The 11,476-nt window shown below is 39.9% G+C and overlaps 1 protein-coding gene across 1 annotated transcript; it reads left to right on the top strand.

The window, feature by feature from the left end:
- The first annotated feature begins 381 nt into the window (after positions 1–381).
- Positions 382–8,522, top strand: syt4 (synaptotagmin IV). Its single transcript, XM_017427969.3, has 5 exons — positions 382–711; positions 2,628–3,235; positions 3,340–3,663; positions 6,738–6,858; positions 7,297–8,522. The coding sequence occupies exons 1-5, from the start codon at positions 678–680 to the stop codon at positions 7,614–7,616; spliced, it is 1,407 nt and encodes a 468-aa protein (XP_017283458.1). The 5' UTR covers positions 382–677; the 3' UTR covers positions 7,617–8,522.
- Positions 8,523–11,476: the final 2,954 nt, after the last annotated feature.

Raw genomic sequence — 11,476 nt, 5'->3', positions numbered from 1 at the left:
GTTTACATCGCAGAAAATAACTGCCTAAAAACCTACTGTTTCAGCCAAATTGCCACTTACTTTAATAAATTATGGGTTCGCCGTCAACATGACCAGTTTCATTAATCTTATCAATCACCAACAGACTACCAAACACACACACACAAACACACAGATAAGGATGCAGATACAGACTGACAGTGTTCATTTCCTAACAATATAGCAGGGAAATTGGCAGGCCTGTTTGTGCTGCTTCACCGGGGGGGTCCTGATTTCACAGCAAGCCTCCGTCACCACTGCGTCAGCGCTGATGAGCTCAGTGCTTGTCGGAAAGGGGAGGGGGTGAGAGCTGGAGCCCAGAAGATGGGAGAGCGACCCAGAAAGCAAGCACAGAGAGAAGGAGAGAGAGAAAGGGAGAGTGAGAGGGGTGTTGCCGCCTCTGAGACACACTCATGCATCAAAGAGTAACAGCAGCAGCAGTGGTGGGAGCAGAGCATCCATCCAGCCTTTCTCTGGGAAAACAAACCTGTTCTTTGCATTATTGAAGCTTTGCACACATCTCATATTTTATTCAACATCAACAAAACAAGATATTGTGGAGGTACTCAGCATCTCATTGTAAGGAGACTGACCTCGCCTTGAGAAGGAAGCTTTTGTTTGGAAGCAGACGAAACCTTTCAGCACCTTGGAAAGCGATCATGGCTCCGATGTTGGAGGACGGAGCTCAGCCTGGTGAGTCCTTACAACACACCCATGGTTCACCTTATCTCTTGATTCAGCCAGGTATTAATGAGTCAAACTTCACATGGTAGGTTGCTTATTTCCACAAGATGATTTTCTAGTCTTGGATTTTCATTTACTCCTTGGATTTGGGTAAGCAGTTGTCTAATCTGTGGAAATTCAGTAAATGGAAGTGACCAAAATGTTTCAGAAATGTTCCTTTTTTAGGACGAAAGATGTATAAAAATGGTTAAAGCCTCCATTTTACAACCATCCAAAGGATTAAAACTAATTATTGTGGTGACTAATCAGTAGGGTGGAGGTCAGGCCATGTTTCAGTAAAAGGGGATTTATAATGAGCATTATTATGAAATGTAGAAGTAAGTAAATACAATTTAGTGTAAATACATTTAATAGAGTTATAGCTGTGTGTTCATATAAAAAAGTAAAGGTTGAAAATCACGTCTTGTCTTTTTTTGTCCTCACGCATCACCAGTTCTCTCACAGCCCTCCCATCGCTTCATCCATCTGTCTGTCACTGCAGATTAGAAAAACATTTCACCCCGGACTTTTATTTAAAATAATTATGAGCAAAAATAGAGAAAACAGTTTGTACATCTGCTGTGAGCTAAAATTGTTTTTAGCATTTTGCTCACTCTTGGGATAAGCATTTTGATTCAGTCTGTTTATTTATAATATTTATATCTATCACTTTACTTATACTTTACATGAAAATAAAGAAAAACAAACAGATTGGAAATGTCAGTCATTTTACAATCCCCACCCCTACTCCAAAATTCCCCACGATTCCATTTGTGTTCATGTGCCACATCAACATCTCATTAGCTGTGGTGTGAAGGCTATTATACACATGAATAAACAATCCAACACATTAGCTTTTTGACCCAGTGAAAAAGACAAACATGAGCGATCGGTCACCACCCCCGCACCTCCAGCCACATCGCTTCTTATGGGTTAATCTGAGTGCTTTTCCACTGGGTCACCCTCCTAATTGCAGGAAATGGACAGCATTTCCTCTGTTGAAATAAACCCATTAAATCTGGCTGCACAAGAGGGCAGCATGATAGCTGTTGAACCACAAAGAACTAAGGCATTCAGTAACAAATATTCTTTTAATGTCCCCGTGGTGACACCATAATAGACATAAGTAGCACAGAGACGAATTAGGTCCAGTGCAGTTGTAATTAAGGTAATGCGTTACCATGACACATTTGAGGAAATTTGCTATTATGCAGCGGGAATAGTGTATAAATGAGTATAATTACATGCAAATGAGGAGAATATCAATCACCTTTAAGCTATTTAACCAGTTGTGAGAATATCAGAATTGCAAATAGCCACTGAACAGGGGTGTACTGATCACAGTTCAGTCTGTAGCTCGGTTTTGGAGTCCTGGTTTCGTACAACAGGAAAAAGAAACAAATACCAAATGGTAGGGTTTACCTATACATGTAAGCAGTAAAAGCATGTTCATAATGTTTGCTTGCTCCTTTAAAGTGTTTAGATTGCTCAATGAATATTGATCCTTGTAGTTATCTGAGCAATTGTTGTGCATTTGGCTTTGGCCACGTTTTGCACCTTCCACAGCACTTATTTGCTGAAACCAGAGGTTTCCTGTTCATTTACTAAAACCATATTTGGAGAATGAACTCAGCATTGGGTTGAACAGATTGAATTGTTTTTGTGTTCCACTGACTCAAGGCTGCATCCTTTGTTTGCCAGAAATACAAAATTAATTCAGTTGCCTTGCTACAAAAACACAACTGACTGAGCTCGTCATTTTATTGGTGATGCTTGTTCCAAAGTTTTTTTTGTTAAATCAACAGATCTTCCCCCCTCCCATCTTTCTCCAACACCACCCCTCCCCCTCCCCTTGGTTTCTCTCCTCTCTCTTTCCTCCTCCACAGTGGCAGTGCCAGTAGGTGTTGCTGTGGTGAGTGTTTTTGGCCTTGTCTTCACTGCGTCAGCTTTCGCCTGGATCTGTTGCCAGCGCAAAAACACCAAGTCCCAGAAGACACCTCCCTACAAGTTTGTGCACATGCTAAAGGGGGTTGACATCTACCCAGAAAGCCTGAGCGGCAAGAAGAAGTTCGCTGCACCCACCACCCCGACAACTAACGACAGCAGTAAAACCGATGTTAACGGAAACTGCCAAACTACGCCAATGAGTCCTTCGAGTGCGGGTAAACTGGCCTCAAGCCCAAATGGTTCCAGACCGGCCATGCATCTTGATCTTGAGAAGCGTGATCTGAATGGCAACTTTACCACCAAACCTTTCCATCACCATCACCAGAAGGTGCGGAGCTCCCCAGACTTGGAGCTGCCCTCCCCCCATGCAGGGTTCACCCAACCTGGTGTGATGGATCTCCCTTCACCATCCAGCACTCTTTCCAGCCAAGCACCCACCCCAGCTGTTGACAGGCCCCAGGGAGAGGAGAAGGAGGGTGGCCTAGGGACCCTTCACTTCTCCCTTGAGTACCAGGCAGAAAGGAAGGCATTCATTGTCCACATCAAGGTACTGCGTGTGTTTATGCTGTGATTCAGGTGCTCCTTTTTAAGTATGAATCATCTTTTTGATAAATATTTGTTAAAATGTTATGTCTGTCTTTTTTTATTCAGGAGGCCCATGGTCTGACTCCAACTGATGAGCAGTCACTTACCTCTGACCCCTACATCAAGCTGACCCTGCTACCGGAGAAAAAGCACCGAGTGAAGACCAGAGTCCTCCGGAAGACTCTAGATCCTGCCTTCGATGAGACCTTCAGCTTCTACGGGATTCCACTGGCCCGAGTGTCTGAGCTGGCCCTTCACTTTATGGTGCTGAGCTTCGATCGGTTCTCTCGGGATGAGGTCATCGGAGAGACCCTCGTACCTTTGTCTGGGATCGACTTGTCAGAGGGACGTGTCCTAATGAGCCGAGAGATCATTAAGAGGAATGTTAAGGTAAGGAGCAAAAAAAAACCTTTTGTTTTGTTTTTTCTCCTCATGGTTTTTGGAGCCAATGCAGCAATAATTAGGAACTGGCTTTCAAGTTGGATGTTCTATACAACTGAGTTATTTCTTTAGAAGACCATCCACATTCTTAAATGATTTTTCTTTGTGTTGAATCACTGAAACTAAATTTAGGCATTTGATGAAATTATTTTTAATCGTACGTTTTTTTCCAGTAGTGATTCATCATCTGCCTCATTATGAAATCAGCATCTGCATCACTAGTTTCTAAAAGCACTGCAGCAAATCAAATAAGAGGAGTTGAAACCAAAGTGCTTTCATTTACACAAGATTCGTCAGTACTACATTAATTCTTAAAGTCATTTACATTTATTAAAATACTTACATGTAGATCATTGGGCTAAATCCAAACAATTAAATGCAAATTTGTTTTAAAATGTTTTCGCCCTCTGTTTGCAAGATTTCTATCCTAAACTGTAGTTGTTGAGTATTACTGTTATTTTAACAGAATAAAAATCCTATTCTAATGTACCCTTTTTTGAACGTAACAAAAGGGTTAATAATAAATGAAGTCAGTGGAGGAATCAGATATGAAGTATATCTCTCTGTGGAGAGAAAGGATCTGTGGCAAAGTTACATGTATGGATTTGAAAGCTGATCCTGATGTGCTTCAGTGAACTGCAGTGAGCTTTGGCAAACGAACAGCTTTGAAGTTTTTCTTTTTATTTGCTTCTCCAGTATTTGTTTATTTTATTCTTTTTAGCTAAACACCATCAAATTTCTAACAAACTGGTTAAAAAAACCCAGCATAATTTGATCCATGTCCAAAACCTGTTAGATGGTTATGACACTAATCTAATGATGTTCATTTAAAAAAAAATATATTAATATGTGCCTCATATTATTTATTTAGTTTAATTCCCAGCAGTGTAATGAGCCCATTACGGCTCTCGAGGGAGGCGATCATTAGATTTCTATTTCAGACTGGCCCTTCCTGGCATCTGTGAGGACCATGTGCACACGACAGCTCATTTCCAGTACGATCTTCTTCCTTTTAGAGAGAGATCTCATAAAAAATTGTAATATGAGCAGTCCAGAGCTCATTTAGTGACCTGTAGCACTGTGATAGTTGTCAGACGAAAATGAGTACAAGTGTCTGCAGTTCTTCTTAATGTATTAGACTGAACTATGATCAGAATGGAAATGTAAGAATGTGTCTGCAGCTTCATCTTGTGGTCTGTGGTTTGGCCGTACATGAGCATATCTCATGTTTCAGGTGGATTGCGAGACAATTTATAGATGCGTGGGCTGATATTGTACAGGCAAGCTTGGTGCAAATGAGTTGGGGGGTGGATATGCTCACACCCATTCTCAGGAGGTTTACAAGCCTTTATAATACATTTAATGGCTCTTAAATATGATATGGGACTCTAGAGTTGTGCTGGGAAATAAGAGTCAGATTCTGAAAAGACTAGATGTTTCATTCCCTCCCAACTGAACACTTTACCTACTTTTACCACTGACAGGATAATATTTCTCTCCTCAGTTCTCTTTTGCTGAAATAAATTCTATTTTTCAATTCTGTTTCTCATTTGTGTCCCAGAAGAGACACGTCTCATAAACCTTTGCTGCATGTCAGCACCTTCTGAGCCTGTTTTTGTTCAGCTAGTCCAGAATTAGTTTTACAATCAAAGAAAACTTTTGCTATGCTTTATTTCTTCTTTTGGTAGATTTTACATAGCAAGTGAAAAAATGAGAAGCAAAAATTAGATATTTTCTAAACCAAAGAGAATGCATTGGTCTTGTTTTTGGTGTAGCGGAAACATGAACAATCTAAATGCAAATAAAACTAGAAGTATTCGGAGAGCAAAAAAGGAACTCTAAGAGAGCAAACCTCTGCCTAGGCCATAGGGTCATTAAAAATTGTAGGAGCTGGATCCCGATCACCACCAAAATTTATTCATTTAGTTTTTCATTAATTTTTGAGTAATCTTGTGCACAGACAAGCAAAAATACTGTTTATTTCACCTCCTTGGAGGAGGTAGGATAAACTGTTTTTATGAATTGATAACAAGATTTTTTTTTAAAAATGCAATGGGACAGAATTACCAGAATAGCTTTTTCAGTGGTTTATCCATCGTCCCGTATTTTCATGTTGTTATGCCTCTTAAAATGCAGCCTTTCACCAGGAGGGTGGTGGCTCTCTTTGTCTGCATGGTGGATGTTTTGTCACACTGCTTTGTGTGGGTATGCATGAGCACAGACCAGCGCCTGCAGCCAGTGCAGCACAGACAAAATATAACAGCAAAGTGTTTTTGTGCTCTCACTTGAGTTTCCCAGAGGCACGTTAAAGAAATACATTGGTACAATCCCATCTTTATTATGAGATCTGAATATCAGCTCAGGGGAAGAAGCTATCTCTGTGCTGTTTCTTATTTCCATGGCAACCAGATGGAAAATCCCAGGCACCATGGGTGGGTGTGGACTTAGACATATGTATGTGGAGGACTGACAAAGTGAGAACCCTGTGTAGGAAAAGATGAGGGATTTTCAGTGAAATAATACATACTAGTTGAAATGTGATAATGCGCCACAGACGAGTTTTTCCAGCTTTAAACTTTTCGAAAACAAGTAACAGCAGGATAGCAGGTTTTACCATCAGAATTTTTTTTTGTTGTTGAATCAAGTTTTAGTTATGTCCAAAACTGGGATGTTTTAATCTATACTAACTTTAGTTTTATTCTTAAAAGACTTAGTAAGGGCAGTTATCAAAACTACACAATTAAGCTTAGGAAAACATCAAGTAATAACCTTAGATTTACTAGATTATTAGCTATTCAGTCGTTCCCCTTAGCAAAAAATCAAACACACAAAACAAACATTTTGTGCCAGGTGGCTTGAAAAAAAAAACATACAGTCACTTAAATGTGAAACACTCTCTGGCTAATTTTGATTTGCTTATTTAGATGTCAATGATGATCTAAAATATTCTTCTTTGTCTTGTCTTGTTATATTTTCACCCCTCATCTTTTTGCCATCACCTTCATTCATTCATGTAATCACAGAAGTCCTTGGGACGAGGAGAGTTGCTGCTCTCCCTGTGTTACCAGTCCACCACCAACACTCTGACTGTGGTCGTCCTCAAAGCTCGCCACCTGCCCAAAACTGAAAACAATGGACCCACAGGTATGAAGACTTTAATCCTTATATTTAAGAACCTTAAGCGTTTGTGCAGACACAACTCTAGTTGTGCTGACAACTTTTTTGGCATAGCAATGAGCAGATCAGATCAAATTCTTTTTGCTCTTCTGTCATGCAGACGACTATTTAAGATGCTGTGAGAGTTGCTTTAATGATGCCACCAACGCATCAAAGTAATCCGATCAGGATGTAATTGAGGGCACTTTAGTGACAAGGGTAGACACATCTTCACACAATGTTTACGCAGCCAGCTTTTTCTGATCTCATCTCTACCATCGATCACTTCCGCTCTATCGATTGGTGCATTGATTTTGCCGAGGAATAATATGACACAAGACAACTGCTCTGAGGATTGATTTTTACCATGGCTTCTCTTGCTTCTCCTCAATATTTTCAACTGCTTTTGTCATTTATCTTCTGTAGATCCGTACGTCAAGGTGAACATGTATCACGGAAAGAAGCGCATATGTAAGAAGAAGACCCACGTGAAGAAAAGCTCTCCCAACCCTGTTTTCAATGAGCTCTTTGTGTTTGATCTGCCCTCCGAAGAGGGTTTGAGGGACACCAGTGTAGAGCTGCTGCTGATGGACTCAGACAACGGCAGCTCGCGCAGCCCTAACACCGTCATTGGGCGCCTGGTGCTGGGCACATCTGCTGCAGGAACCGCTGGCGAGCACTGGAGAGAGATCTGCGACCACCCGCGTCGCCAAATTGCCAAGTGGCATGTCATGGCAGAGGACTAGAAAAGCTGGGTGTTTGTGGATTCTGTTATCCATATCTGACCTGGTGCAACCTCGAAAGGCCTGAAATGAGGATGGGCAGGATGTGAAGTCCTGCTGGCCAATACACATTGGACTCTAAATGGGAAGGAGGTGGGGTGGGGTCAGGGGTGGTTTAAAAAATGGGAACAGACTTTTACAAAGGTGAGGATAACTTCATGCGATGTCATATTAAATCAGTCATTATTTTACTTATATTTGAAGTTATTGGGGTTCAGGGGAAGCATGATGAAGGTAACCCCGTAGCTTTAAATGATCCCAAAGACTGCCACTAAGAATCACTTGGATAACATCAAACATTCTCACCATGGCAACAACCAATTGTCACTGTAAATGTGTGCAGTGCAGAATGTCTTAAATGTTGCTATTACTTTCTTTTCTTCCTCTTCTCCTTCTTCTTCTGCAGCTCTTCCTCCTAAAGATAGTAACCTATAGACCATCATATAAAACGCATCTGACAACACTGTAAAAAATGTGGATTATTAAAATTTATTTTATAATGGCAATATTTTCTTTTTCAATATGTAAATTGTTTTTATTTATGCTATTTTGATTTAAAATATACTGGTTGATTTGTTAAATCTTGTTTTGTAAGTATAAGTGGTATTTCATACATCATGACTTAAAGTACAAACCTAAGTTAGGTGGTTTGACAACGGACTGAGTGCACTGGGGACAGGAACTGAATGCATTTATGTGTGTGTGCGTGTGTTTGATAGTGTTAATGCAAACACAACTATGTGGGCGTGTGGGTGTAAGTCACGTGATGTTTACTGTAGGTGTTTTGTCCCCATCACTGTGAGCACAAAGGGAGGTGAAATGTAAATGTATGTAACTTATTATAAAATATGGCAAGTTCTGAAAAAATGATAAGAGTTTGAAGATTTATTTCTTATAAATATAATGTTTGTGTGTGTGTGCGTGTGTGTGTGTGTGGGGGGGTGCATCAACATCGCTTTACATTGACCAGATGTTGGGCAACGTGTGCCAAGTTTCTGTTACCTTTAAAACTCTTTTTTTTTTGGTATAATCACTAACCTCATCAGGACCAGTAGTCCTTAGGGCAGAGGTGTACAATCCTGGTCCTCAAAGGCCACTATCCTGCGTGTTTTACTTGTTTCCTTGCTCCATCACACCTGATTCAATGGTTGAATTACCCCTTCATGTTCTGCACAAACCTGTTAATCACAAATTGATTCAAACCAGATGTGTTGGAGTAGAGAAACCTCTAAAACGTGCAGGATAGTGGACCTCGAGGACCCGGCCTTATGGGGACCAGAGCCTGGTTCTAATGTGGTTGAACCAGACCAGTGACCAAACAGTTTGGGGTTGGGCATCAAAGAGAAGCCACGGGCCAGCACATGCCATGCAAGCTTCCACCTCCTTAGTTCAGCCCAAAAGTCAAAATGTAAGTGTTTCAACTTTGGTTTAAAAATATTTTGACTTTTGAGACACATAGTCAGTAGTGGACCTAGGATTTATTCTGTGTTTCCTCCATTATCACAAAAACAACAACTGAGATTTAAAAAAAGAAATGCAATAAAACAGTGCAGAAACAAAACTAATGAAAATTTGGGTGCTATAAGAAGTAGGCTTTTAGTTGTGGTATAAAGAAAGAAAGATTGCCATCATGACTTCTAGAGGAAGACAGTTTCATACGTTAGGACCCTGAACTGAAAATGTAGAGTCAGACAGGGAAACAACAAGGAGCTCTTAATCACAAGATCTTAGGGTCTAGAAGGAGTGTAAAAGGTTAAAAGTTCACTAATGTAAGTGGGAGTCTGATTGAGTATTACTTTATAGACACGAAGGAAGAACTTAAATCGATTCCTGAAATTTATAGAAAGCCCATGGAGAGAGATAAGAACAGGCTGGTTTGTTTGGTGGTCAAAGTAAAAGAAACCTTTTTCTCTTCAGAGGTTAGTGCAAAATGTTAAAGAGGAGATTTTCTTTTTTCAGTCTATTTTAGGATCACCACATTCAGCTGTTTTGTTCCAGAGAAATTGACATTAGGTAAAAGCCTTTTTAAATCATGATATTGCACTTAATCTGCGCAGGTGTGTGCATCATCCCTGATTCTGAAGAATGACATCACTGGGGCCGTTTCCAAGTGGATGATGCAAGAACTGCTGGGTCTCTAAGTGCTTCAGGATGAAATCATCATGTTTGAATTTAATATCAGCTAAGTGGTTCAGGAAAAGGACAGCTACCTCAGCATGCTTCTTTCTTTCTTTCTTTCTTTCTTTCTTTCTTTCTTTCTTTCTTTCTTTCTTTCTTTCTTTCTTTCTTTCTTTCTTTCTTTCTTTCTTTCTTTCTTTCTTTCTTTCTTTCTTTCTTTCTTTCTTTCTTTCTTTCTTTCTTTCTTTCTTTCTTTCTTTCTTCCTTTTAGTGCAGCTACAGATCCGCCTTCCTTCCACCTTTTTATTGTCAAAGACTTGCACTGAATTACATCAGATGGTTTGTGGCGGAGCCTCAGGAGAAGAAGGATGCTCTTGTACTTCCGACCCATGAACTCCCTCACTGACACTGGTTTCTATTTTAAAATTCAGGCTTCATCCTCAGATGCAGTAACCTAGATGCTATAAGCTAAAAACATGCATAGCGCATGCTCCCTCCTGTCGACTGTTGCCACTTTTAACTACACAATATCTAGCACAGTCATTTGATTTATGGTGAAAAAATCAAGTTAATTTTTCATTTAACCACTTCTCACAAATTATTTATTTTTTTCTTTTTTCTTAGAACCATGTAAACTTTACGCCTTAACCAGGAATTCATGTTATGCGTGCATGAATGATACTAATGGTTCAGTATTAGGGTTAGTACTTAAAAAATACTAGATTAAGATTAAAAAAATGATATGGTTAGGGGTTATTGTTTACAAAACAGTCTTCATCAAGCATGGTGAAGGGACACTTTGACATTTCAGTTCCTAACCATGATTCGTGATACTGCTGGGTTTTAGACATGTAGACAAACACACATTACAACCTTTACATATCACAGTTACTTTATAATTGCTTCATGATGGATGCAGTTGCTATGACAACTGTAGGTGATTCCGGTGCATGTACCAGCATAGCTGGCAGTGATATCATGTTGTAAGCTGGCCCAGTGGGACAGCTAGAAGTCGATCCCGTGAGATCAAATCAAAGAGCATCTTAAGTGATGCGGAACTAGACTGCAGCTCCGTGATTTACCATGACAAAGCAGAGATAAAAACAGACACGCTCAGACACACGAACTCTTGTAGGTCAATTTGTTAGAAATCTCCTAACATCACGAGCAGTACGGTACAGTCGATATCAGTGAGTAAGCAGCGAAGGTTTATGTTTGCGTGACTCTGTACAAGAGAGAAGTTTGTCCTGTTGTTAAACTTCTAAAATATCTAAATTGGATATATTTGTTCCTAATATTATTCCTTACCTTAATAGTTTTGCAATACGTTTCATGGACAACCTTTACCTTAAAAAGAAGATTGGTTTTGTTCTCGGTGGTGATAATGAGCTCCTTGGCTCCAAATGAGGTTCAGGTGTTTTGCCTATCCATATTTATGGAAGTGACAACAAGTATATTTGTTTTGTTTTATTAGATTAAAAAAAACATATATCAAAACAAAACACCGCAAACCAGTGTTAAATTAAAGACATTGAATATTTTTATTATATGTTTTAGTTTGGCTGTAACCAAACCTGAAGCTCGATGTGTTAAATATTCATGCAGTGGGAAGTGATAAACGGAGACTTCAAAGTGACACTGCGGGATGGAGAAGGTTGATAAATTGGCTGAGGAGGAGTGTGTGTGTGTGTGTGTGTGTGTGTGTG

This window comes from Kryptolebias marmoratus, linkage group LG7 (genome assembly GCF_001649575.2).
Source record: "Kryptolebias marmoratus isolate JLee-2015 linkage group LG7, ASM164957v2, whole genome shotgun sequence".
In the NCBI taxonomy this organism is placed as follows: domain Eukaryota; kingdom Metazoa; phylum Chordata; class Actinopteri; order Cyprinodontiformes; family Rivulidae; genus Kryptolebias; species Kryptolebias marmoratus.
The sequence above is the reverse complement of the archived record's forward strand: the minus strand, read 5'-3'. Positions and strand labels throughout refer to the sequence as shown.

Coding starts and splice junctions, on each gene's coding strand:
- syt4 (XM_017427969.3), top strand. CDS start 678: ATGGCTCCGATGTTGGAGGACGGAGCTCAGCCTG. Junction 3,236..3,339: donor CATTCATTGTCCACATCAAG/GTACTGCGTGTG, acceptor TTTTTTATTCAG/GAGGCCCATGGTCTGACTCC. Junction 3,664..6,737: donor TCATTAAGAGGAATGTTAAG/GTAAGGAGCAAA, acceptor ATGTAATCACAG/AAGTCCTTGGGACGAGGAGA.